This window comes from Ambystoma mexicanum, chromosome 1p, assembly GCF_040938575.1.
Source record: "Ambystoma mexicanum isolate Mex_15411 chromosome 1p, UKY_AmexF1_1, whole genome shotgun sequence".
In the NCBI taxonomy this organism is placed as follows: domain Eukaryota; kingdom Metazoa; phylum Chordata; class Amphibia; order Caudata; family Ambystomatidae; genus Ambystoma; species Ambystoma mexicanum.
The window spans coordinates 50051998-50078459 of NC_090921.1; the positions used below are offsets into that span (position 1 = coordinate 50051998).

Here is a 26462-nt window from a genome sequence, read left to right on the forward strand (position 1 = left end):
TCTTGTAGTCTGGGGTGGCGAGAACTGGGGCTCTGGATATCACTTCTTACATTTTTTTTTAATATTTATTTATTCTTTTCCAAACAATTTGATGGTACATTCTGCTGGCTAAACCTCCCTCTCAAGGTTGGGGCTCACTGACAAAAAGATCTGTGTCAAGCCTAAGCTCCGGTACTGCCACAACCACTGCTTTCCTAAGTCTTTGATAATCAGTCATTGAGAAACCTGTAACATTCCAATTTTCCTGAAACTCTCTGGCCATCAGCCATTTCCCATCCTTAAAAGATCTGCCATCCACCTCACTCCACTTAAGAACCAGTCAGGCCAGAAGACAGATTTACCTGCGATTTTGATTCTAGTATTCATCCATATCGAAGACGTTGGATCTGTTAAGGCATGCGCCTTCAACCACTCACACAATTTCCTCTACAAAACTCTGAAAGCTCCTGTCAAAGGATACTTCACACTTCCTGGGCCACATGCCATCGATAAAACTGTTCTAGGCCATTGCAGCTATTCTCTGCATCCACTCAATCATCTAAACCCTCCTTAATGAACCGTACAAAAATGTGTGACATGAATGACAGGTGGTAAGCCCTAAAATTGGGAGCTCCTAACCCCCCCTTCTCTAGCGGAAGTTGCAATTTCCATAGCTTCAAGCTGGGCAACTTATGGTCCCAAATTAACTTTTATATGAGTCTATCCAGTTCCTTCCAGTATTTCAGATTAATAGTTATCGGGAGCATGCTAAGCACATAATTGATCCTCAGAGTTGCAGTCATCTTCAAAGCGTTAACCTTTCCCTACATCAAGAGATTCAGCAGTCCCCATCTCCCCAAGTCACCCCAAGTCAACCCAAAAATCAGAGTAAATTTCCCTCAAATTCTCATTAGCATAATCCATAATACTGGTTGTCAACCAGACCCCCAGATAACTCATCCTTTCTGCGCACCACTTGAAACCATGAGAATTCATGTTATGCCTATCACAGGATGGCGTTAGTGGCAATACCTCAGACTTAGACCAATTTACTTGGTAGCCTAACAATTGATGAAACTCAGTCAAGATCTCCATAAGCGTACTCCTCTACTGAGAAGTCCCCCTCAAGCCTCAAAGAATCGGTCCCACTTAATTCAGGAATCTGTATAACCCGTAGAAACTGTTCACCATCTCCATGGATACCCTGTTCATTTTGATAGAGGTCACTGTAAAACTTTTGAAAGATTTAGTTGATTCTTTCCGGACGAAAAGTGAGCAAGCCATTTCCATCTCAAATTGCAGTAATAGACCTTTCCAAGTTCCTCTTCCTTAATCTATAAGCCAGCCACGGATCATGCTTCTCACCCTTTTCATAATAAGTTCATTTATGATGGTATAAATTCTTCTCTGCCCTATCAGCAATCAGGGCCTTCAGGTCTTTTTTTAAATCCTGCAAAACCTTCCACTTTTCATTCTGTCCAGCATTCGCCATGACTTCCCGCGATAAATCCCAAATCTTAGAATCTAATTCCAAACTCTCACTCTCATATCTTTTTTTCTGCCCGCATGACAACCTGATAAGAATCCCTATTATGGTACATTTAAACGCTTCCCACACTGTTTTAACTCGTAGTTCCTAATTGCAATCTCCTTCATAAAGCAATCTATCTCTGCATTGCGTTTCTACACCAAACCTTTATCATGTAGAAGTGAAGTATTCATTCTCCAACTATAAGTCCTGTGCATCACAAAGTCCAACTTCAAGTGCATCATGATATGCGCATGACCTGACAAAAGAATGCTACCAATCCTACTTGTTCTGTAATTTTCAGCCATCTTTCCCGACGTCATTAGCATGTCAATCCTAGAATAAACCTCATGCGCTCCAGAATAGAAACTGTACTCTCAGCAGTCGGATGCTCCAGCCTCCAATTGTCTTTCAAATTGTGATCCATAAGTAAGTCTCTCAGTGACAAAAAGTTGCTATCCTTTCTTCCTTGCCACTTGCAACCACTTTGGTCCAAACCCTGATCCATCACCACATTAAAATCTCCTCCCAGAATAATGTCTTTAGAATGTATGGTTTGCCCCAGTTTTCTAAAGATAGTTCCATCGTCAACCGATGGTGCATAAATGTTGCATAAAATGACCCAAGTCCCTTGAATATTAATCAATAGAGAAACCATCCGAACCTCATGATCCAATTTCATTTTAGAACTTGCAATGGAGCATTCTTTCCTATCAAGATTGCCACACCTCTGGATTTTGAATTATAAGAGGAACCGTACACCTTTCCAACCCAACCTTTTCCTAGTTTTTCAAGCTCCCCATTTACAAGATGTGTCTCCTGTAGAAGGCATATATCGCTCTTCAAGTCATCCAAATAGCTCAGGATCTCCTTTCTCCTAATCATATTGTTCAACCCATTCACATTCCATGTGGCAACACTAAAATCATTCATCCTTATATTTGCCCAATTTAAATCTTACACACCAAATTCAACACATCCAAAACTCGGTACTAGACTCAAAATAAAATATGTACAAACACACACCAAACCACTCCCTCTGAAGTAGAAACAAAACAACAGCAATGGCAGTAGAACCTGAGACAAACAATACATAGCATGAGGTCCCATGTCTTAGGCACCTCTCCTTAATATATTGAACAAAAAAAATATATATTGTTTTGAAAATTTACCAGCTCCCTACACCCCACTACCCCCCCACCACTGGCACAGAAGCCATCCGATCCCCTCAAAAAGTGCAGACGAACCACCCCAGCTCCATAAAACTAGACCACATGTACACCGGAACACTATCCATTTCACTCAAGGCATCAATACAGTCTATTAGTGCCCAGTATAGTCCAATCAAATACCTTGGATCAAGCTAACCCAACATCAAACTAAATCGCAGCTACAGCACACCTAGCATACACCCTTGAGATATAAAAGTGCCCCCACCACGAGTCACCAGGGAGTGACATCCATCTGTAGACCACTAGCTCTACCGGAATTACATATCTACTCACTCTCAGCCAAATGTATTAGTTAGTGATTCACCATACCCCCTTCGACTAGGGCACACCCTATATAACTATATCCATAATCAGATATATAATTTAATATATCTGCTCCTGACTTGTTCATATAGGTCAATAGGTTAGGCCTCTCCCAACAGCCACCCCCATCAACTACACATATTGGCCCTCATTACAACCCTGGCGGAAAGTGACTGACCGGACCGCCACAGCGTAAATAGCGTTTCCGCCATTGCAAGAAGGAGCAAAGTGCGGCCCATTCCGACCCATCGGGCACGAGCACCACGGCATGGCGGAAGTGCAAAGTCCGCGATGGCGGAAATGACCCCAAAACGGCCCACACCACCGCCGTACAGCGCCCTAGGTGCAATACCGCCACCCATCACAGCGGACACCGCAGTGTGCGCCTACCGTAAAGTACGGTGACCGGAAATATACGGAAACGGAAGTTAAAACACGGGCCCGGAACGGGAAACAACCCGCCGTACACCTATAAAACCACTAAAACCACACAACCACTAAAATCACCACCCTGAGACACAACCCAACCCGTCATCCACCCTAGCGAAACCAAGAAAAATGGGAAAAGTAGCGAAGAAAGCGTGCGACCGCAAGCGGCAGGTCCACTTCTCCCGTGAGGAACTCACCGTGCTAACAGAGACCCTCCAGGAGAATGCTGCCGTCGTCTTCTCGACGCAAATGACCCGGACGGCCCTCGCAAACAAGAAGGCCATATGGGCTCTGGTGGCACAGCGGGTAAGTGCGGTGGGGACCGCACCCCGCACCCCACAGCAATGCCGCAAGCGATGGGACGACCTGCGGATACGCGTCCGCAGCATACTCTCTGCCAACCGCAACATTGCCACAGCCACCGGGGGAGGGTCGGAATCACCAATCAAGCTGACCCCCTGGGAAGAAATCTGTGCCTCCACCATCGGAATGGAGAGCATAGAGGGAGTCGGAGGGATGGAGAAAGGAGTGCAGACATCCGAAGATTCAGGTAGGTGGGCCTAATGAAACAATGCTAAATCCACAAAGTCCATCCATTCGAAGCACCATGTGTCCCCATAGTGCAACAGAAACACATGTCCAGGAGAACGTCCACACACATTGGCCTGATAGCGCACGTTAAAACCCACAATAAATACATAAATAATTAAAAACCCCTAAAACACGCACTACACGTGCAGCAGGCACACCCTAACTGCAGGCTGCCAAACAACTGCACCCTCACTCCACACACAAATGGAAGCACCTCCAAGGCCCCGACCCAAATCACCCTCAGGTACCACCCCAATGCATGTGATACATTGCCATTCCAATTCCCACAGACCCACCAATAACCCTCGCCCTCCTTTACTCCACCACAGGGTCCGATCCAAACGACGAGCTGCAGGACACCCCTACCAGCACACCTGCAAAGAGGGCCAAGACCGACGGCCAAAGACCCTCCACCTCAGCTGCACGCATCAAGACATGGCAGCAGCACAAATCAGGTGGCAGCACACAGGAGGGAACATCAACAGGCACCCCAGCAGCCAGCATGGCCACAACACCACCACCACAGGTCCCCCCAACGGATGCCACAGAAGGCACTGCCTCCGGTGGCAGCAGCACCATAGGTGACACCCCATTGATGGCAGCATGCTCTGACACAGAAGACGGGGATGTCGAAGTCAGATCCATCCATGACCTGTCCCAATCCCCCTGTCTGTTCCATCCCGTACTACATGAGGATACCACGCAGGGGCACCCACAAGACGACGACTGGCCATCCCCCACAAGCCCTGTGGCAGGGCAACATGAGGACAACAGCCCCTCTGTGACACCCCCGCAAATGGCCATGGCCCAGCAGAGGCAACAGTCCCTCGACCAGTTAATCGTGCAACAGCAGCAACTGGCCACGCTCCTCAAGGACCATGCCGATGAATGTGGGGGCACTAAGGCAGACATAGAAACATCAACTGAGACACTTAGGGTACAAATGGAGAGAGGCACAGAGACACTAAGGGCACAAATGGAGAGTAGCACCGAGAGCCTGAGAGTCCAAATGGAGAGAAGCACCGAGAGCCTGAGGGGGGAACTGCATGCGACGTCCAAAGACGTATGTGGTGAACTTGCCGCAGTGCGCCGTGTGCTCACTGAGCTCTCGCAAACCCTTAGGGACATGCATGGACGTGAGCAGGCAGAGACATCATCCGTTGCAAGTTCCGTCCAGGGCAGCCCCCAACGTAGATCTGGGAGGAACCTGCGCTCCACAGGCAGGGGTGCCCCTGATACCCGCAGAGGGGGCTTGCAATAGCGACTGCCCACGGACGATGAGCATCTTTGGACACTGGTGTTCGGGGGGGAGGTGGGAGGGTGGAGGGGGTGTGTTGGGCTCACTTGGGTGGCGGGTCGATAGGGTGTACAACATGATATCACATATGCCATAAAAAGTGCACGATCAACCAATGAGATGTGTGGACATTGATCTTTGTGTACTAGGCCATTATAGGCGTACAGTCCATATTGTGCATGTACCAGACACACACAGTGCCACGCATCCCGTGTCCATGTATCAGCCACCAGGCGTGAGTGCTAGAAGCATGCATCAATGAGATGCTGACGAATGTCACGGGCCTCCGGTGCCTCGCAGACTCCTTGAGGTGCTGCCACATCCCCACCCTCATCATGACCATCATCAGGTGCTTGCAGTTCTGCGTCAGGGGGCATGGGCACATTTCTACGTACGCACATGTTGTGGAGCATGACACATGCCATCACCATCTTTGCAACCTTCTCATGGCGGTACAGGAGTGCCCCGCCAGACCTGCTGAGGCACCGGAAACGGGTCTTCAGTAGGCCGAATGCCTGTTCAATGACTACACGGGTACGTGAGTGGGCATGGTTGTAGTCCTCCTCATGCTGGTCCCGTGGGTTCCGGACTGGTGTGAGGAGCCATCTCTTCAGTGGATATCCAGCATCACCTGTATGTGGACGAGAAACGTATGATGTGGAATGCCATTGCTACGTACGCACACCCCCCCCCCTTCCTGCCAGGTCATTGCCGAATCACATACCCCACATTATCATGCATGTAATGAGACTCACCGAGTAGCCAGGATCTGTTCCCTGCGTGTCGCTCCATGTAGCGTGGTATTGTAGAGTTCCTCAAGACCATAGAATCATGGGTTGATCCAGGGAATCGGGCACAACAATGTGTAATGATCCTGTTGGAGTCACACACCATTTGTACATTCAGGGAATGAAATTGTTTTCGGTTGCGGTACTGGGCCTCCATGGCATGTGGGACGACCAATTCCACATGGGTGCAGTCGATGGCACCAATGCAACCCGGTATGCCGCCAAGTGCATGGAATCCCACTTTTGTGTTGGTAATTTCCTGCTCCGAGCGTGGTAGAGAGATGTAGTCGTCTGCGTGCTGCAGGAGGGCATCGAGCACTTGCAATAGTGTCTGTGAGAACAGTGGCTGAGAAATGCCATGCAACTGTCCGACTGTGTGCTGGTAGGTGCCTGTGGCCAGGAAGTGGAGTACAGACACCACCTTCAGTAGGGGTGGGATGGCGGTTGGGCTATCTATCATGCTGACAAGGTCAGCCTGTGTCATGTCCACAATGGCGGTTATGGTGTCCCGGTCCAGACGGTAGAGGGTGTGGATCTGCTCATCAGTGAGGTTGAACGGATGTGCTCGGAGGCGTGGGATTGCGGGCTGCCTGCGTGGTGGTAGTGGCTGTGCTGGCGGCCCTTGCTGGCCCTGCCTTGGCCTCCTCCTCCTCCTGCGTCTCCTCCGTGCGGCCGGTTGTAGTTGGTGTTCGTCTTCTTCTTGGAGTTGGAGTACTTGCAGTGCTATCAGGTCCCCCAGGGCCAACATCGCGAGTCCTGCCGGTAGCATTTCGGAGTGGTTGTGGGAGGAGACTCGGCGTGAAATTTATGTGTTTCCAGGCTGAATGGCCTCCACCTGTGGTGATTCATTCCACCTGTGCAAACTGCTCTCCCCTTTGGCCGAGCACGTCCCGCGCACAACGCTGCAATTCGTGGAATGGCATCTTGCTATTGCAATCTTGTATTTGTACCCGATGGCCGTGTAACATTGGTTGATATGTTCATTCTGTTGTGGTCCCATTGTTTCACATACTATCTGTGCAGTCGCGAACAGAGTTGTGAAGGGTCAGTGGAACGTAGTACTCGAGTAACGGTGGGCCCTCATTCATCACTGTACCGAGTTGCAACGACGGGCGGGGCGTCCCATTCGTGGGTGAAGGCAGTTGCCATTTTCACACACAGCCGCACTCGATGGATTAATTAGTGTTTTCAAACGGCCACAGATGCCTCTTCGACGTGATGTTGCAAATGAGGAATTCGAAGGGCGGCGCTTTCGGTTTTCAGCTAGCGGCGAGGAGATGCCCACAGGTCTGACTGCAAATATAACGTTCTATTGTTCAATGTCCTTGGGACAGGGGCCATGGCGAGAATGCTATGATTGATATGAATAGTATGGGATGCGCAATTGCGTAGTGGACGATAAGGCAGGACGTTCCCAAATACATGTTACTTCACTAGACTGGAATTACGTGCTGGGGCACTGTGGATTTTGCAGGCTGCATAACGCACAGACTCAATGGATATTTCTAATGTTATGTGAGTAAATATTCAGGCGTTTTCATTACGGGATGAGGGAATGATGAATGGATGCATGGGCAGGTGATTTGATACAGTGTTTGCCATGTACAGGGCTTCTTGGGATCTGTCCGCCCCCCCTGCGCTATGTGATGCAGGGCTGCCATAGTGGGACCATCGTCTATCTGGCCTTGTTGAGCCCTCCCTGTCTCGACGCGCCTTCAGACACTTGTGTCCATGCACGTTACCAATCCCATCTGAAGGATTCTGTTTTCACAGGCGCATGCACAGGTACACTCGTTTGTGATGGTGTTTTCACCTCGATATAGGTAGTTATGATTCGCAAGTGGTTTTGGGGTGGTGATGATCCTTTGGAGTGGGCTTGCATGCATATGGCTGTGGATCTAGTGTGATCATTGAAGTGAGTTGTTCGAATGTAGTTCTGATGGCCATTCTATTCTGTTTCTTTTCTTTTGGTTGACAGGTATCTCCTCCCCTTTTGCCACTGCCATCTGTATGCCACTCCTGCAGATGGATTTTACTCCCGACACCTGCTGCTTCATGTTAATCAGTGGAGCAGCATTACGATCTTATGGGACGATCGCCAATGGGCCACATGCCCTTACGCAGTACTGATGGCTCGGAGCAACATTTCGGCCTTTCAGCTGGACTAGTGCCTCCCCATTGGGACGGCCCTGCGGTTCTGTGCGCTTCCATGTTGCCTTTTCGTACGTGTATGTGGCTCTGTGTATCATGAGGGAACAGGGCGTCACACGAGTAGTGGCTGGTCATTTCTTGCGGATGCAGCCCACAATGGTGAAATGTGTTTTGGAGTTCATGGCCTGATGGCTGTATGGGCTTGGTGATATTGATGTGCATTAAAATTCTATTCTGATATGGGCCGTGTAGCGTTCTTCTTTGCAAGTGATGTGGCATATTCCTATTTGGGGAGCGATGTATTGTGAGGAGATCTGCATTGGGTTCCAGCTTCGGAGTTTTGTTGCGTGGTCCTGTACTGGGCGCGTTTGCCTACGAAGCCCGTGAGGTCAGGGATGGGGGCTGCCAATATGACAGTTTGAATGTTGTCATGCTCAGGGGCGGGGGATTGGGTTTTGTGTGACAGATGCCGGTCAGCCAGGTGGACTGGTGGAATGTTGTGATTTTCTGAATATTGCTGGTCACAGGTGCCTGTGTTTGCGTGCGTTTCTTGGTGGGGGACTGTGGTCATGTCCATTGGGATGGCTTCTGTATTCGTGCCATCTGTGCCCTGCAGCTCCCATTGGCCCCTCTTGAGGTCCATTTGTTCGTTGGCATGCATGGGTGACTTGTGCATTTCACTGGTTGCATTGTGGCTTCGTTGCACCTACGGGGAGTTGTACTTTGTGGGCAGGGAGCGGTGTACGGGCAGTCAGTGGGGCCGTTTGCGGTTGATTCGTGATGCCGTACTTCTCACCATGGCGGAATGGTGCATTCCGCCATGCTTGATGGCGTTAGGTACATGTCCGCTGGGGTCGGAATTGGCGTACCGTTGCGCCATGGTGGTGTTTACGGTTTGGCATGGCGCGCGCGCGCGTGCTTGGTGCAGTTAGCGTTGGCGTTCACTACGGTGTCGCTAATGGCATCGTACTTTGCGGTGATGGGTCATAGTCGCACCGAGCGCTATTCGATGGCGGTATTGCATTTCCGCCATCGTTTTCCGAATTCCGCCAGGGTCGTAATGAGGGCCATTATCAGCAAAAAAAACATAATTCTTTTGAGGCCTTAACCCGTCCATTTCTTGAAGTTACCATAAAACATAAGCAGACTTGGAGACTGTTAAAAGATTCTAAATCCAGCCTCCCAGCCCCCCACCGACCTCCTTGACCATTGATATAGAAAGCAACTAATGAACAAGAATCTACCCAAAGTAACTGACTGCATCACAACAATGAACATATTAAACATTTGGGCACAACCAGCATAACCAGCAGAAAGCATTTCAGTGAAACTCAGCAAACATTTTAACAAGACAAGTCACCATTTAACATTTTGCAATACGTTCCATGCATCCGCATTCAAGCTAGCAGGAAAAGAATCTGGAACTTATTATAATTTGAGCATGAACCATAGCCCAAAATAGTGTGCATTGTCAACATGCTCCATCAGTTGCAAGTCAAAGATATCAGACCTTAACCTGTCCAGTTCCTGAAATTACAGCTCGTAAAACAAAAGCAACCTTGGAGATGGTGAAAAGATTCAAAAATCAGTCTCCCACCCCCCATTGACCATATTTTTTTCTCCATGCTCAGCACTTTTCCTCTCGCCCCTCCCATGCACTTTCCCCTTCTTCCTCTCCCATGTACTTGCACATTCTCAATGTCACTGGATCTAGTAAGATAGTTGTTTTTGTTTACCCTAGTTCCCCCCTAGACTTGTTGTGCTCTTAAACACTTGTGTATGAGCGTGATACAAATAAAATGTCAATATCAATACCAAAATCAATGCAAGGGTATTGAAAAGAAGGTGTTCTTTCAGGATGTCATTGTGAAGTAGGTTGCTCGCTTGGGGATACCACACAAAATGGTTAGCGGGTTCGGGACTACAGGAAATTCTTTCTGCACCACATCATTTAGGGGGCATAAATCCTGGCTCATCCTCCAATTGCCCCCTGATGCCTTTTTAACAGGGCAGATCACAGTAATGCGCTGTGAGGTGGAAGGTACTATATCCCTTGATTGAGTAGGCCCTGTATTGTGTCCTCATTTCCCTCCTCTGCCTCCCTTGATAGTGGGTATTGTTTCACTTGGGGCAATACTGCTCCAGCCTTCAGTGTAATGTGTACTGAGGTCACTTCTTTCAAAAGCCCTACGTCATGTGGGTTGTTCATCCATAATTGTGCAGGAACATACTCCAAGTCTGCTTCAATGAATGCGTGTGGGACAACAACGGCCATCAGTGGGCACTGCACTCTTCTGTACTACACCCTGATCTCACGGAGGATACAAATCTCTAAGATGTTCTCTCTGTCATTGTCATTGTTTTGCATCTATTACTTCTCTGAGGGGTACGGTGGGATTGATGCACAGTACAGCATGCCATTCACACCCTTTCCTGTCTGTTCAGAGGACAACCGCTCTTTTTGCGTATACCACCAACACCTGTAGGTCTAGAGACAAGATTGTACCTGCCACCAATTCTGGGGACATTACAGGGCAAAAAATGAAATTCGTTGGTACCTCCAGCAGGCTTTGGCAATTTATGGCACATCCTCCTCTAGTACTATTATGCCACAAATAAACATGTCTGGGTGGACAAATATCCCTCAGACCAGTTTATTATCACCCTCACTCTCATTGTGCACATCCTTGGTGTTGCACGGACAATGCTGTGATCAGTAAACAAGATTGTCATATTCAACTTGGTAAGCAGATCCCCGAGCACAATAGGGAAGCATGCACCACGTTCCCCCCTACCTTTACATCCAAATCTTTAGTATATGGAACCATAAGAATAGCCCCAGAGAATCCACCCCCGAGAATCCCTGCATGTGGAGAGTTTTACCAGATAATGGGACGTCCACTTCACTGATGCACAATTTCGTAGTGCCCAAATCAACCACAAAAATTGTTTGTTTCCCATCTCTGCCCCCCACCAAGGGTTCATCTTCAGGGTTAAGGGTCATCGTCAGGACCGGACATGCAAGAGCTCTCTGTGGGCTGTCCTAATCAGGGTATGTATTTGTCCAGGGAAATAAGAAGGGCTTTCCACCACCACGGTTGTACTATTTAGTTTTCCATTAAATGGGCTTGTGCCACCTGCCTGCTGGAAACTGTCCTGGTGTACAAATCCTGAATTTTAAGAATGAATTCAGTGGGGGTCTTCATCATCGCCCATAGTACATTGCATGATAGACTCTAAGTCGGCTGTGTCAGGGAATGCTTGTTGTAGTGTCTCCTATATTTTTACTCAGATATTATTAAAGGATCCTCATCATGTGCATTGTTTCATAGTTAGTCCCGAGTACCCTGATTTTACTCACACATCAGCAGCCTGATTTCCGATACTAGCTACCAATAGGCTGTTGATGTGCCTGATGCTAAGGACACTCCTGCTGTCTTTTTCTCAATTGCATAGATCCACTTCCCTGCACCCGCTGTAAGGGCTGGGAACACTTTAATTAGGTTGTTTTTGTCCATCCATGCCCATGGCACATAATGAGGTCTCCCTGCTCCCTTATATATCAAAGGTATTTGCAGTCACGATTTGCCCCTTTCAGCCTTCTGCCCACTTCAAACATGCCAAACCTGTTCATTAACCTCCCATCCCATCAACTGTCCATCTGAGTGGTCTGTGCAGGCACTTGTTCTGCCTCCTCATCCTCGTCATCTTCAGACTTGTCAAATGTACTCCACCGTCAGCTTTGTCATAACCCAGGGTGTTCCCCCTTCACTTACTTCTCCCTCCTTCTCTACATGCACATTTTTATGGGTGTATTATCTATCCTGAATAGGATATCTCCTGCTTTTCATCCATTTGATCCATTTGGTGCCTGTTCTTCCTGTCTGTCAGCTTTCACTTAATTTTGCACTGTTAGCAGTCTATTCAGTTCTGCTCTTGCTGAGGCCAGTGCCATCTCTAAATTTCTCTTATTGACATTGGCATGTCCTGGGGTGTCCAGAGGGAACACATATGGGGAATGTGAGACTGCTGTGCATACATATGTTCGGTTAGTATAGCCCACTGTGTGGTGGGCTGTCAGTAGATATATCCTTCTGCACTCTATCGCTTCCCAGGCATCTCTCCCTGAGCAATTGCCCTTGTTACCGTCCTGTCCATTCTCTCCCTTGCACTCCTCTGTGTCTACAAACATTTTCCAAAGCTTTAATATTTAATTTGTTCTTTGTAATTGTTTCCCCTTATATTTGGCTGCTAGAAAAATAGACATTTGCTCCAGCATATATTTGTTATGTGAGCCCTGCACTGGCCATGAGCAGGGCATCCCCCCTCCTCTTGTCTCCATCACCCACTGCTTATGGTACTTCTCAAGATTGTCTCGATATAGTGGTATGGCCTTTCACATGTGTTCTATTGTTTTTTTTTCCTCCCATGGTAATGGTGGGCTCTCCTTGTTGGCCTTGTGCTAATGTGCTGCACACGCTGTTACTGCTTTGTTAAAACACAGCCAATTTCCCATACATTTCTCACTGCAGGCGCTGTTACTGTTTTGTTAAATACACAGACAATGGTCCATCAATTTTCCATTCCTCTCCATCTTGTTCAAAATTCAAATAGTGCTCTCCCCCTTCATGTGCGTGTGTTAACTCGAACTCCTCCATCACAGGGTTCCAACAACACCGGTCTGAACTTCTCCTCGGAGCCGGGCGCGCTCCAAAGAGCAGACAGCAATTCTGCAAAGACAGCTCATGCACGGCCACTGGGGAACACATGTTTTTGCGAGGGTGGCTGTAGGTGGGCATGGCCCCTTTGGAGAGGATGCTTGGAGACCTCCACAGGTATGCAAGGCGCTGGGATCACATTGGGGTCACCAAATGAAGGCATGCCCCTAAATGCTCAAAAATAAAAACCACTAGGGAAAAAGGCCAAGTGATTCCTGCACGGATATTAATTATACAAACAATAGGTATTCCATCAAGGAACTCTGTTGCTAAGGAAAGTTCTGCCAAAAAATAGTACAAGCAGAATGTCTTAAGGAAAACTAGCCATCATCAGTGATGTGAACATATACAGTAAATACCTGCGTGGCTGGTTGGGGAGAGCTTAAACATGGTCAGCCCACTCTATAGGCAATGCCAGGCCATGGGCCCCAGCCCTGTCCGTCTGTCTTCCATCATGTGGGGTATGCTGGGATCATTATCTCCACAGAACCAAGGTCGAGTTATTAATGAGTTACTATATAAAACAATGCTACTCTATCATGCAATGCACCTGGAATGCTCGGGGACTGGCACATAGGAAGCTTGAGGTCAAGCTGACTCACACATTCTTCACTCATTCTGTATCATGCCATCTGCACCCAAGGCTTCTACCCTCACTTTGGACTATAATTTAGTCCTCCTTGTAGCTCACATTACAAATCTTATCATAGTGGGGTTAAGATGATATGGTCATGTCCTCAGATTTTTAATGGGCAGGTATTTTATAGTCGGTGGTCTGTGGTCACCTATTATCTTGTAATTCAGGGGTCTCTGGACTGGGACAGTTGTGGATGCCATAACTCATGGTTGGCTGGGTGGGGGTCAGAGGCCTGGTTTGGTCTGGCTGTGATGAATGCGCACTGTGAGGCCCTTGGTACGGTCTCGGGGCCTTGCAGGGCACACTCCCTCTTGAGATAACACATATTGGCAACAGTTGTGGAACAATGGAGGGTTTCTGTGGGAATTACAGCGCAGGTCTCTCATCAGTTCGGGTCTCTTCATCAGGGCCCTGGCCTGTGTCTACCATGCTGTCATGCAGGCACAATATTTCCACCATAGCTATACAAAATGGTGCCTATTTATATGTGTGCACTAAGTCTAAACATCTACATTTCGCATAGTGTTGCATCTGTGCATGGTCTCTTAGCATGCCTCCTCAACCCTGGCACACCACAAGTGTCTTCATGGGATTCGCCTTAGTCCAAAGCACCTATGGGGTGGGATAGGTTAATCTCCTTGCCAACAGTTTCACCCTCTACAGCCACATGTCCTTCCAGAAACACATAGTCAAGAAGGTCCAAACAGCATGACTCCAAAACTCCAAATCAATCCCTCATATGATAATAATAAGTAATTTCAGACCATAGTGTAGACCCTGGTGATCTTGAACTTCAATGGGGGAAACATTCTCCTGACCTTCAGTTGACTCCCTTAAAATCAGTCCACCATGCCGTGCCATTCCTTATTATGGGTATATGGAAATTTGACAAAATCACCCCGTCCTATGCAAACTACATTGGCTTCCTCTCCAGACCAGGATACTGCTCAAGACTGCATATATCATCTACAAAACAGTGACAAATAGTACACTAGTGTATCTGGTGGCTAAGCTCAACATATCTGGTGGCACAAGTTTCTCATGCAGAAAATTGACCAACCAGCTGCACTTGCAAAATGAGAGGACCTATGGAACTCAATTCAAGAACCTGCTTGGAATGGCAACACAATTCTCCAATTCACAAATCTCTCAAAATATGGCTTTTCTAAAATTACTTGACCAAGGCTTAATCCCAATGGATGTACTGACTGATGCACAGACTACTTCCACAGTACTGCTCTGCTGAAAGATGCCACACCCTGTACAGTGAGCCTCTGCTAGGTCCCTGCTTTAAAATACACAATTAAAAAAAAAAATTATGACAGCATGAATTTATTAAAAACTTAAAACCAAATATGTACTAGCACATGAACGCTATTTCAATTTCAGTTTTGCTATTGCTGCATAGTTGTTGTATCCGGAAAATGGTGCAGTGCGTGTGTTTTTTCAATAATATCTAAATCAATCACATGAACTTAGCAAGTTTCCTGCCGGAGACTGGTAGTCCAAGTGTGCATCTTTTGGTTCTGAAGATTATATGGGCACAGAGAAGTTCATTTACAAATGTTTTTAAAAACACCTACAGACTGCTTTCACCGACCGAGCACTATACAACGTCTTCCACACGGCAAATTGATTTGGGATGAATGATTCCTTTCTGAAATGAAGACCTCTCGGATGATGGTGTTTAACAAGAAGTACTTTCTGGAAAAAAGTATTACGAAATGTGGGATTGATATCACATGAGGAATTACCCAAGAAAGGTTGTCCCATAATGACAAAGGAATTGGTACACATAAAAAATAATTCTAATCAGAGCCAGACAAGTAAAGAACATCTTCCTAAACATTTGGATATTTTTGAATATTTAAACGTATTGCCAACATTCTTTCATCATTACATGCATTAGAAGAAATTGATAGTAACAGAAAGGAGAACTTAATATACAAATATTAACTAAAAGATAAAATTGAGGACATTGGAACTGAGAACTAAAGACAAACAAACATGTACAAAAATACCCACACATTGATATGTAGCCATACCTAAACTGGATTGTAGGAAGGCCATAGTTTTAAGACAATGAGCCACCTTCAATTTCCAAAGCAAGTTTTATGCATTAAAATGTCACTCTGGGAAATTTGATGTTGCAAAATCATGTAGGAAATCTTCATTAAAATGTTCATAGAGCAAGTCTAACAACAGGACCAAGAACATAAATCCTCTACTGAGCACCATGTATTAAAATCTGAATGTAGTATTGCTGAAAGGTGATTGCCAGTTATAGAATTGTCCAAAGACCTCAGAGCGGTGGGAATATACAAAGGTTTCCTTGTCAGCTGGAAGTCTTTTGAAAGCACATTTGTTAACTATATTCCCACCTGGCATGAATGAATGTTTGTAACTACACTGGTTTCTTTACATTACTGCATATATGAAACAGCATGTTTAGTTTCCTGTGCCACATGACTAATCTGTGAGAAGTTGTTGTATTTTTGTGTCCAAGAATTGCCTTTCTGCCAAAAGATAAAGTAGATTATAAACGGCTAGTTTGAAAAGTTACTTGCTCACAGTACAGATATCAAATCAGGATGTATTTATTCTTTTTTGATGATTTCCTTAATTTACTAAGAGGTAAGTTGCATCATGGAACTTGAGAAGTTCATTTTAACTATGCACTCTTCTTGAGGCGTTATTCTTCTGTTTGTACAATACATTCTGGTGTTAAAGGAAAAGTATAAAATATGAAAAAGATACAGTAATGTGGTTCTTAGACAGCTCTGCACTATGTGTCCATGAAGAATGCCATAGGCAGTGGGCTTGGTGGGCTTCTGTACACATATTACTAGTTGTGTTAGTTCTCTTTTTGTAAGAGTATTTCTGTTGTATTTAGTTGATGCTTTATCATACGACCATAACGTATAGATAAATCTTTTTATATGTTTATTTGCAGAGTTCTTTTTTGCTTCTGCTGAAGAGTCTGCGGGACTCAAAAAACCTCAAGCACTGAAAGAGTGAGAGAAACTGATGTGAAAATTACCTGTGGAATGATAATACCCTTTAAGGAATTCTAAATGCATGTCCAAAATGAAGAAATAAACATATGGGAATATTTAAAGTGCTTTGTCTGGTTCTTTCAGAAGGAGGTGCCTTTGTCTGGCCAGTCATCCATCCTCATTGTGGTGTTCCTGTCCGGTACTCCCTGTGCAGGCAGATTATTTCCTAGAAATCAATCTAAACTTCAACAAAACCACAGCAGTCCCACACTACCATCCGGGACAAGGAATAGGCAATTTTGGTCTAAATACTCAGTTTGATTTAAAATATTGAATCAAAGAATCAAAGATTGTGACCCAAATGACAATACTCTGGAAGTTATACTCAATATTTTAAATGAATACAGACAGCTTATATACAGAAAGGAAAACACTGCTGTCTCACTAATGTTTTCACTAAAAATACATATGCAACATAGTTTCCATAATCACACAGTCAGCCAAACATAATATATAATCAAATACAAATGATTACTCTTGACAGTCTTCTAATATCTGTGGTACATATGATATTATATGATAAGTCATGTATAATGCTCCTGTATAAAAGTGTTTCTAGGCGCTTGTTACTTCATTCTTGGTTTTAAATAACACATAACTCAAAAGAAACAGTTAAATAATAAGGTTCGACTGTTTGTGTTGTGTGCTAATTAAATTGTCCAGCAGAATGTTGTGGCTAATGAGAAAGAGATATGTTTGAGATATATCACTCATCATTTTTTATTTATTTTATTATTATCTTATTTTTTTTTAAACCAACAACAATAACAAACAAACAAACAAAACATAACATCACATAACATAACAGGCTTTCGGGCACTTCTGCGTGGATTCCGCTTTGCGTTTTCCATCCTTGAGCGATTATGCAATCCTGCTGCCTTAGTCTGGCATCGCCCATGTGGTCAGTCTTGGATTCCTTTGCTTGTGTGTTCGCTCATTTGGGGGGTCAGCTTACATCTGTCCATCCTCTATTTATTGTTCCTCTGCTCTCCTGGGATCATCTGTATCCTTTTCTGCTCTTTGTCCAAATAGGTCTTGCATCAGGGAGTTCCATGGCAGTATTATTTGCCCAATTTCCCCTTGCCCCTCTTCACCGCTCTTGTCCACACCACCGTTTTCGCCAGTGCCCACTTCTGAAGATCAGATCACCATGAGCCTATTGTTGGGCCCACCCTGGAGTTCCACATCATCACTATCCGGCGTTTGGCCAATATGCATACTAAGTCCTTTTAGCTAGGTGTGTCCTTTGTCTCCTCTGGGAAAAAGGCCAGACTCAGGATTGCATGGCTGCATTTGAATTCCACCTCCTGCCACTTTCTCCTTAGTTCTCTCCCAGAAGGTCATTATCACTGGACAAGTCCAAAACATATGTAACATGCCTGCTTCATCATCGGAGCTGCGGGGCATTTACGAGGGCCTCCGCGTTTCATCGTGGTCATCTTTTTGGGCATGAGGTATGCCCTGTGCGTGAGGTATAACTCTGCTTGTCTGAGCCTTGCGTTTCTGGATACTTTTTGGGGATATGTCAGCACTCTAGCCCATTCACTCATCATTGTGAAATAATTTTTCATTAAAAATGTCAAGTTGTGTTGCAAAATTATGCAGATGTGAGCCAATGGTTTTCATATCTGCAGAATGGACAAGGATTTTGGAAATGACTCATGCATAGAAATGATTACTAGCATGTATAGAATGTATGGCCGATATGTAAATCATTACCAGATAAACATTTCTTTTTGCGAGCAAGGCACATTTATGTATTAAAATGTCACACAAGCATGCAGTTATAAAATTGAAATTATGTAGTAACATTAAATCCAGTGTGATTGTATTAGGAGTCCACTTAAGGAAGAATTCTTCAATTTCTGCGTAATGCTAATTGTAAAAATGGGGCTTGTTATTTCAACTTATATTAGTTTCATGGAAATGACGATAAGAAACCAGTTGCCTTTACTACTACGCTTTACAAAATACAAACTCTGTTCCCTGCAAATGTGAAAAGTGTGTATTACACCACTGATGCAGTCCAACACATGTTTTCTTCCCAGAAAACATATGGAAGTCATTAGTTATCTGTCACTGGCAGGTACAAATATACTTGGCCCAATTGTAGATTCTTGGGACATTTCTTCTAAATACACTTTCACAAATGTTCATTTCCAGGTCTAGTTCCCTTTTTTGGTAGTAAACCTTGTAATCAGGGTTCCCAAAAATGTGTTCAATTTCTATCTGGGATTTACATATATCTTGAGACAGTTGTCTAAAAAAATCTAGGGTCATGGTAACCACTTTGGGTTATCTTTCAAGTGTTTAGGGCATGTTTGCCACCCAACAAGCTTTTAGCTTTGAACAGTTCTACCGGGTAAGATCTTTGTCTCCGTCCATCCTCCTGCTTCCAAAATCCCTCTCAGATCATCATTTTTCTGTTTTAGGAATGGTCTCTGCATTCATAATGGTCTCTGCATTCAGTCCAAAGTGAAACTTTAACTGAGATTTACCCATCAATGTAGGATTCATTCTGTTGGAATTGAAATCTTGTACTCTCTTGTAAAACAAACTAGTCTTTCTTCCTGCCTGAGTTGACATTACCAGCAAACTCCTTCTATGTAGCATCATTTGACACTGGAATTTTGGATCAGACAGAGAACTTCATAGGTTACCTTCAATTTCCCACACCCATTGGGGCCCTCCTGCTTCCTTCCATTGTCCCTGTGAATTGAGATGTGTCATAAGAGGCTGGGTTAGCTACAAACTAGTTGAGTATTGAACTCAAATATTCATTGTTCTACAATTCTGTATATGTATATGTGATATTACTGAAAATGACAAAATACAATTTTCAAGTATATTCTCAATCTGGAAATATCATTTGTGTTTGTCACTTCATGAAAAATGGAATTAATACAATTTGCAATCTATTGTTGGTATTGCATATTTATTATTAACATTGTCCAGTGCAGCCCCTACCCAGAGGATCTTAGAGCACCTTACTAGTTTCAAATGTTAAAAAGGTTGAAGGTGAAACAGAGGTTACAAAACATGTTCGGGATCTTGTAGAAAGATCTGGCTATCCAAGTAGTAGCAGTAGAAGTGGAGGGGTGGACTTATGCATGAATCATACATTTTAATATAACTCTATGCATATGAATCTCCCTTTTTGGTTGAATTCAGAACGATCTCCGGTTTCCTAATCTGAAATAGGGTTCAGATGTTATAACTAAAACTGTATTTCCATTTCTAGTCTTTGACTGCACATTTTAAAGTTCGATTTTGGACTGTATGTTAGCTGAATTTCATATTGTTTGTGTGTAGCATGGCATTATCAGTAAGCCATCAGCTGTTCTGTACAAGGGATCATTTTTAATAGGCTGCTTAATGGAACATAAGAACAGTTTTCTCGGGACCCACTGCTGATAGGGTCCGGTATTCGTATCTGCTATTTTAGAATGTTTCTAATGATTGACCAGCTATTGCAACTTGACTTTTAGATTATCTTAGAAATGTAATTTAATATAACACCATGATTTGGGGTTTTGGAATACAACTTACTGGCAGTTAGATTGACTTCTATGTATGTTGCATGCAGCCCTATTATGTTCCATAAACACAGATTGGAAATTAACCTTTGTAAGCATTGGTCAACCTCGTGCATGATGGGTCTGTTCATTCATGTTTCACAAAAAAAGGCATAAACGGCCTGATTGAGTTCAAACTAAGTTGACCATTCACTTAGAGGTGGTTGGAGTTTCTGGAACATTTATTAAAGAGAAAAAAATGTAAACCATATTTTATTGTAATGGCAATCTGACAAAATGCTGATCTGTCGATGGATACTATAGTTATGATGCCATTTATAATATGTTTCCTTTTGATTCTTGACCACTACAACTCAAATTGGACCCTTTACTATCTGTTCTTTCAAATGGCAACAGACATGCAGAACCTATATTATTTTGTTTTCATTAAAGCCTAAAAGCATAGCAGGATTTCCTTATGGGATGGGCAATGAATTTTGTGTTTCCTTAGTTTTAGCTGTCTAGCATTAATTGCTTCACATGTCAGTGTCATCATTTAATACCTGCCTATTAAATGTTCCCCACTGAGGTAGTCACTTTTGACTACTTAGGTAAATGGTTTAGCTGCAATGGGAAATGAACACAGCACATTGAGAGAAGTAAATAGGCTGTTGTGAGGAGAAACAGAGGAGTACTTTCATTCTCCAACTCTTTTGTGAACAATGCTTTTGTATCAGGATTGAAAGTCTATAGGACTGAAGTAGTAGCCACTGCCCCTAATGGCACTGAAATGTTGGGGTTTTGCAATTCTGCAAGATTAACTGGTAACATTTCTCTTTATAAAACACTACTGGTTATTCCCCAGATTGCTTTTAATTCACCTATTCATATGCAACTGGTATTGTGTGCATGGATGATATAATAGTACTAGGATTGCTAATCTATTGAGTCTGGCTTTGTCCAAACTATAGCGATGCCATGAGATGCCATGAGTGAAGTCTTGGGATCCCACGGAGGGTAATCACTATCATGGACCAGGCATATTAGATATTCATATGTATATTTGGGACTAGAAGAACTAGAAGAGCTTGCTGTGTTATCTTGAATCAAGGCATATGTAGGTTTGAGAATTATCTGGATAATATAAACAAACTATCAGGAAGAAACCTTTATAACAAATCTATATTGCATATCTTACCAGTGGTAACAGTGATCTGAAGCTGGGAATTAGGTGAATGTAGTGATTGTCCAGGTTTTACATGCATTGCAAAAAATGTGCAATATGTTATGATTACCTGTTTATCTGCCCTTGTTATACCTATATTTAGTTATGCATTTTCTAGATCGACAATGAATTTAGGCATATTTCAATCAATAGCACTATATCTTAGTACAGCCGGGTAACAGAACTTGCATTTCATGAATAGGTGATGAAATGTATGTTATTGTTTATATTATGCCATCAACGTCTGTAGTGTGTAAATATGTGTTTGTGCATGATGACTAATATTTATATATGGATATATATATACATATATGTATACAATATGAATCATAATAATAACAACGACATGGTATAGATCCTCAATGAAAGTACAATACAACATTTTTAGTAGCTTTGTTTCACTCTTTGTATGTGGACTTCAGAAAAACACTAACCATAGTATTATTTTGTTGTTTTCCACCGTGGCGACCAGAAAGCTGCACACAGTAATTGTTGTTAAAAATGTTATCTTATTTATATAAACAGCTTAGATATGTTGTGTGAGTTGACATGTATTACTGCATGATTTAGCATTTACCCTTTAATATATATCGTTATGCTGTTCAGACAAGTCTCTCACGAATCAAGGTGATTATAGCTGTTACATTATACAGGTTCCCTACCAGGACATAACATTGTTAAATGCTCATATCAGAGAGCAATAAGGTAAAAGATTACATCAGAAATGTATAGTAAACCAGCATCTAGAAGGTACATGTCCTCTTCCATGGGTGCAGAGGGTGTCAGTGGCTACCTCTCAGAGGGTTTTCGCTGGTGCCTATCTCATGGTACCAAGGGGCATAGGCATATCTAGACCAAAGAACTGCCAACCAATAACCGTAGTAGTTCACAAGCAAGACACTGCTAAAGACGGTGGGCAGTCATAATGTCGACAGTCAAAATGTCGAAAAATAAATGTCGAAAAAAATAATGTCGACAAACAATAATGTCGACATTTTTTCGATATTATTTCGAAATTTTGTATTTATTGTATGATTAAATAAATAAATAAATATATATAACTAAGATGTGTTGAGTATGAGGGGTGGGAGGTGTGGGGGGGTGGCAGGGGGTCTTGGGTGAGAGGGGTTGGGGGGACATCCCCATAGTAAATTAAACTCTTTTTGGTTATTTATTTATTGAAAAATAAATAAATAAATAAATATATAATTAGAATGTGTTGAGTATGAGGGGTGAGAGGGTGGTTGGGGAGGGTGTGGGGGGTGGCAGGGGGGTGTTGGGTGAGGGGGGGGTTGGGGGGACCCCCCCAATAGTAAATGATACTCTTTTTGGTTATTTATTTAATGAAAAAATAAATAAATAAATAAATATATAATTAGAATGTGTTGAGTATGAGGGGTGGGAGGGTAGTGGTGGGGGGTGTGGGGGGGTGGCAGGGGGGTGTTGGGTGAGGTGTTGATAGTTCTAAGTGACATTTTTTTGTCGACATTTTTTTTTCTAAAAAATGACTTTTTACATTATAAGTATAGGATGTCGACATTATTGTTTTCGAAAAAAAAAATTCGACATTTTTGTTTGTTGACATTTTTTTTCGACATTATGACTATAAACCGGTAAAGACCATGGACACTATTTGCATTACATTGGATACATGAACCAGAAAGGGGAGCACCATAATTTGAACACTTTCAACCATCCAGTATGAATGTAACTATTTAAGACCAAAAAGGAATTCCCTGAAGGAGGGAAATCACGTCATGTTTAGTCCTTTTGTGATATCAGTTCAACAGCTTCCAAAATCAAAAATTGGACTAATCATTAAAAAGTTGTTTTTTTTTAAATTCAATTTCTTATGAATCAAAATGTACAACTTCTCATCTGCCTGATGCTTACTGCCCGAAACTATTTCCTTGTTCCTCTCCTTGCACTGAAAGCTGCACTGCATATGTCTAAGGTGTACTTGTCACATCAAAAACCACACAACCTAATGCAGAACAATGTCTACACATGCCTAAACAGGGAGCCCATGCTTCTAACTGCAACACTCCTATCACATGCATCTTTATGCAACTGCCAAGTTCCATCAAAATTATACCTATAAGAGCGATTTCCAGCTTAGAGGCACAGAGTGTTGCCTATGATGACATCATGTGCACATGCACAAGTCAAACATCTGGCAAAGAATCAAACGCTCATCAGTAGCCCACCATCTTGCTGGAAGAGTCAAAACATAACAAAAAGGATTGTGATTTGGTAAATTATCTGAAAATCTGCACAACTATCACTGGGCTGATACATTATCATTGGTTACCCTTCCGGGACTGATAAATTATCATTGGTTACCCTTCCGGGACTGATGCATTGTCATTGGTTACCCTACCGGGACTGATGCATTATCATTGGTTACCCTTCCGGGACTGATGCATTGTCATTGGTTACCCTACCGGGACTGATGCATTGTCATTGGTTACCCTTCCGGGACTGATGCATTGTCATTGGTTACCCTTCCGGGACTGATGCATTGTCATTGGTTACCCTACCGGGACTGATGCATTATCATTGGTTACCCTTCCGGGACTGATGCATTGTCATTGGTTACCCTACCGGGACTGATGCATTATCATTGGTTACCCTTCCGGGACTGATGCATTGTCATTGGTTACCCTACCGGGACTGATGCATTATCATTGGTTACCCTACCGGGACTGATGCATTATCATTGGTTACCCTTCCGGGACTGATGCATTGTCATTGGTTACCCTACCGGGACTGATGCATTATCATTGGTTACCCTTCCAGGACTGATGCATTGTCATTGGTTACCCTACCGGGACTGATTACATTCCTGGATTAACAGCACCAAGAAACCCCTTCCTTATGTGTTTATGATTCACCCATCTTCTTTCATTTCACCATTGCATAAGCACTCATTGGGTCAACACTTGACTGTTGTAATGCTTTATTGTGTGGAACTTCAGAAAATAAAACTTGATCAAACTTCAAACAATTCAGAATAATGCCCTCCGGCTGCCCTGGACGTTGCCAAATATGACAATATCTCTGAAGCTAGAAAATCTCCCACTAGCCCCTACTTACTTTGTACAAAACTCATGTCACACCCCAGCGAGAACCCAAAGATCTGCTTATTGATAGGAGGCCTCATTATGACCATGCCGGTCTGGACACAAGGGTGCTGGTAAGCGTAGAGGCACCATTGTTTCCGGACTGACATATTACAGGTCTACCTGCCAGAGCCGACGTGCCCAACATATCTGACCCTGCTGGGCACTGCAGCCACGGTAGGCAGACCGGTCATGGAAGCGCCGGCACCGTTAGCAATGGTGCTTGTGCTTCCGAGTCCTCAGTCCCATAGAGTCCCATCAGACTCTATGGAAATGGGGATTTACATTTTACCAGCGCCTTACTTTCCGGGTCACCAGGGTTGTAATGTCCTGGTGGCACTGGGAAGTCAGGCGCCGGTAAACACTTACGGGTCCGGCAGCAACCCGCCATCAGCACTGGCAACCTTAAAGAGCCCCATTGTCTCATCACTCCTAGACTCAACTGCAAAAAGGCAGGTGCATCCAGCTTTCTGGTCCTCGCTGCTAGCTTTGGAACCCGCCCCCAATTGGGGAATGAAGCATCCTACTCCCTCTTTAGAAAGAAACTCAAAACACACCTGTTTAACTAAATAACTCTTGTTCTCTACCTCATGTACCTTTCATCACAACTATAATTGTAACACTGTAACCAGTGCCTGTGTGCCCATGGGCTTCTATAAATGATGTTTTTCACTTTTTCCCTAAACCTCTTCACATGTTTACATCCCTTTACCTTTCCCTTTTTCTCATCCTTCCATCTGCCAATGGCCTCCATTTCCTTTTAACGTGCCATAATTTATATTATGGTAGTGGTGGTAAAGCGTGGTATTTTGAATATCTCAGAATGCCAAATTATTGTGAATTGGTATTGCCTGAGATATGTATGCCATGGGGGTCGGGGGGCATTGCATTAATTCATTAATTAACTAATATTGTATTATGTGCTTAATACTGGAGACCACTTTCTTAGCCTGGGTCCGGGATTCAAACCTGTGTTGCTCTCCTTCCAAGACAAACACGTTGCCCCACAGCTAGCCTCCCGCCCCATCTGGCAGATACGTTAATGTATCGATGCAGTGCTTTTTAATGTGGAATATTTACCCATGGAGTACTTCACGCGTAGCTTGATTTGTGAATGATATCCCATAATAGGCAAAACAGAGGTAACCGTGCTGGTATTACTGGCGGGTTGCTGCCGGACGCGTAAATATTTACTGGTGCCTGACTTGCCAGTAACACTGGGGGATTACAACCCCAGCAGTCTGGAAAGTCAGGCGCTGGTAAATTGTATTTCCACATTCCCGTGGAGTCCGATCGGACTCCTTGTGAATGGGGACCACGGAATCACTGGGAATTAAAAGGGCTGGTGCGTCCGTGACATTCTGCCTACCGTGGCCGCTGTGTCCGGCATTGTCCGGCCTGTCGGGCACAGCAGCACCAGCAGGCAAACCCACAGTTTGCCGGTCCAGAAACAACGGTGCGAGTAAGCTTACCAGCACTGTTGTTTCAGGACCGACAAATTTGTAATGAGTCCCAATGTCTTTAACCAACCAAAGCTGCATCTCTAAAATGCTTTTTTGGGTGTGATGAATTGATTCGTTTCAGGTCACGAGTGCCACACCATTGCATAGTATGGAAGCACAAGCACAGAGATGTTAACTAAAGCAAGTGTGCCAGGTGAAGCTTGATGACTGATTAAGGATAGGGAGTGCCATTAATATCACAGCTTTGCCTGCTACCTTTCTGCAGGTGCTGGATATTGCAGAGGAGAGAACTACAACTTTGCTGGAAAGAGCTGAGAAAATGTTTGACAGTGCAGAGTGTTATACAGCAACAGAAGAAAAGGAGGTACACCCTGTAGACTGCTATAAGGCAATGGAGTGTGAAGGGACACGCAAGGTGAGACTGTGCT

At 44.1% G+C, this 26462-nt stretch overlaps 1 protein-coding gene across 1 annotated transcript in view; it reads left to right on the forward strand.

Annotated features, from left to right (window-relative positions):
* The window catches only part of LOC138579547 (microtubule-associated protein futsch-like), a 1023262-nt gene that overhangs the window by 537254 nt on the left and 459546 nt on the right, over positions 1–26462 (forward strand). Inside the window, exon 11 of the mRNA XM_069650064.1 lies at positions 26300–26449. Coding sequence (XP_069506165.1) covers positions 26300–26449 — 150 coding nt within the window. The remainder of the gene's footprint in view (positions 1–26299; positions 26450–26462) is intronic.